The sequence below is a fragment of the Penaeus monodon genome, chromosome 32 (genome assembly GCF_015228065.2).
Source record: "Penaeus monodon isolate SGIC_2016 chromosome 32, NSTDA_Pmon_1, whole genome shotgun sequence".
In the NCBI taxonomy this organism is placed as follows: domain Eukaryota; kingdom Metazoa; phylum Arthropoda; class Malacostraca; order Decapoda; family Penaeidae; genus Penaeus; species Penaeus monodon.
In genome coordinates this window covers 6,107,799-6,109,843 of record NC_051417.1, presented here as the reverse complement: position 1 = coordinate 6,109,843, position 2,045 = coordinate 6,107,799, and the positions used below count along the sequence as shown (strand labels likewise).

General features: G+C 39.1%; 1 protein-coding gene across 1 annotated transcript in view; it reads left to right on the top strand.

Annotated features, from left to right (window-relative positions):
* LOC119593391 (hippocampus abundant transcript-like protein 1) overlaps positions 1 to 2,045 on the top strand; it is a gene marked incomplete at its 5' end in the record, with an annotated part of 103,114 nt that overhangs the window by 99,297 nt on the left and 1,772 nt on the right. Inside the window, 3 exon segments of the mRNA XM_037942321.1 lie at positions 131 to 261; positions 570 to 735; positions 1,941 to 2,045. Of these exon segments, the coding sequence (XP_037798249.1) occupies positions 131 to 261; positions 570 to 735; positions 1,941 to 2,035 (392 nt within the window).

Genomic DNA, 2,045 nt, shown 5'->3' with positions numbered 1-2,045 from the left:
CAAAACCCCATTCTCCCCTTTATGATTTGTCTCCATAGGTAGGCAAAACATTCAAGTCTTGTCCATGACTAAACCCTACCATAGGCTCTCCAGTGAACATGCTAATTCCTCCCTTTCTCACATGTTGCAGGAGTCGTGCAGGGGATCATTACTGGGATGAGAGGCCTGTGCTCTGGTCTCGGCCCCGCAGTCTTCGGCTTTATATTCTATCTCTTCCAAATGGATCTAAATATAGAGAAGACAGAAGGTGGAGAGCAGAGAGTAAGTAGCTCATATGACCATTTGTGAAATCTTGTTTCTTGTCTGTCATTTCTTCAAAGATTAGGTTGTTTGTGATTTGTGTGTCTCAAGTGATATTTAGAATCACCACATCTGAAAATTTGTTCATTATTTTTGGATTGGAGTATCAATTAAGGTTCATGCTATTCAAAATTAGATTATTATGGATATTCTCTGAAAATTTGTTTAGCTTATTCCAAGTTATATTTTCATGATTAAGAATTAGACTCTACCCCCATCTGCATTATGCCTTGGATATAAGTTTTATTATTGTGTTCTTGCCTTTTCAGCCCAATAGCTCAGCCTCTGGGAACGGCACCTCCCACCATGGCACCAGTAGCCCAAAGCTGGTGCCTGGCCCACCATTTGTCTTTGGTGCTCTAATGGTTATCTGTGCACTGCTGGTGGCTGCATTCATACCTGAAGAAAGATCGTCAAAAAATCGTAAACAATCGGGTGAGTAGGAGGAAGAGGTGTTGTACTGTGGTATTTACAGATCTTACTTGTTACTTTGGTTCAAGTTTGGTCACCAAGGCCAGTCTTAGGGACAATCCGTCATTTTTGTTTCATTCATATATAGACTTTTTTCTTCATTTTTTTTTAGATTGTAGAAAGATTACTGGCTTTTATCTAAAGGTTTAGGAGACCTGTCCAGTAACTTGTGTTTTTTTACCTTAGTATATTACACTGATTATCAATTTATTTTTTACAAATCAGAAGCACTTCTTCTGTATCTGGTATATGCATTTAGAATTATCAGAATTCCACACAGTTATCCTAACCAGTTGACCCTCGTACTCTTTGTTTTACACAACCTAAAAACCAATCACCTCATCATCATAACCAAACCTCAACTAATTGTCCTAACCAGGAAAACACCTTAATCAAAAACTTCTATTAAACTAAGCCATCCAGTTCTCTCCCACAAGGAACATTACCCAGTTAAGAGAACCAGCAAAAGCAAAGGTAACCTTCTTCCACCCATTTCTCCTAACCACTGAAACCTTCAGTATCATGTTGAAGATATCCTACACTAATCCTTCACTTAGCAACACACTTAACATACGTCAGGATCTCTCAAAGCCATGTTCTACTACTTAGGCATAGCCAGAATCTGTGAGCCATCTTTGGTCATCAAACCCCCCCATTTTTGGTACATTGCAGTTCATTCCCCAAGCTAGGCATGTATAGGATGGTTTCAGAATGGTTTGATTAGTGTTATGAATGCTTAGTAATATTTAACAGGTTTCTAAGGTATTCATGACTGTAGATCCTCATTGTTCACAAAAATATTTTTGGGATCTGAGCAAGAAATAGTTTTGTGTTTGTCTCCCATATTTCTGCTGATAGTGTGCGTAGGACTGGCCAAGATAATGATTTTCCCTGCCTGAAGTATGATTTCAATCAGATAAGATTATTGGAACCCCAATAATCTTCAGCTGAGATGCCACTGATCCCACAACAAAGACTCTTAGCAGATTTAAACAAACACATCCCTAATCCCATAACAAATCTCTTAACAGAACTAAACTAATATTCCTAACCCAGTAGCAAAACCTTGTAACGGATTTACACTAATACGTTCCCAATCCCTCAACAGAACTGATATTTCAGGTAAAACCAGCCACTAAATCCCATATTTTCACCTCTCTCCTCTGCAGGGAGCAATTTAGACATATACGAGAGGGGACACAAGAAGGACGATGGAATGGATACAGCGTCGTTGCCATTAATGGACGAGACGGGAGTGCTCTAGCCCTTTTAGT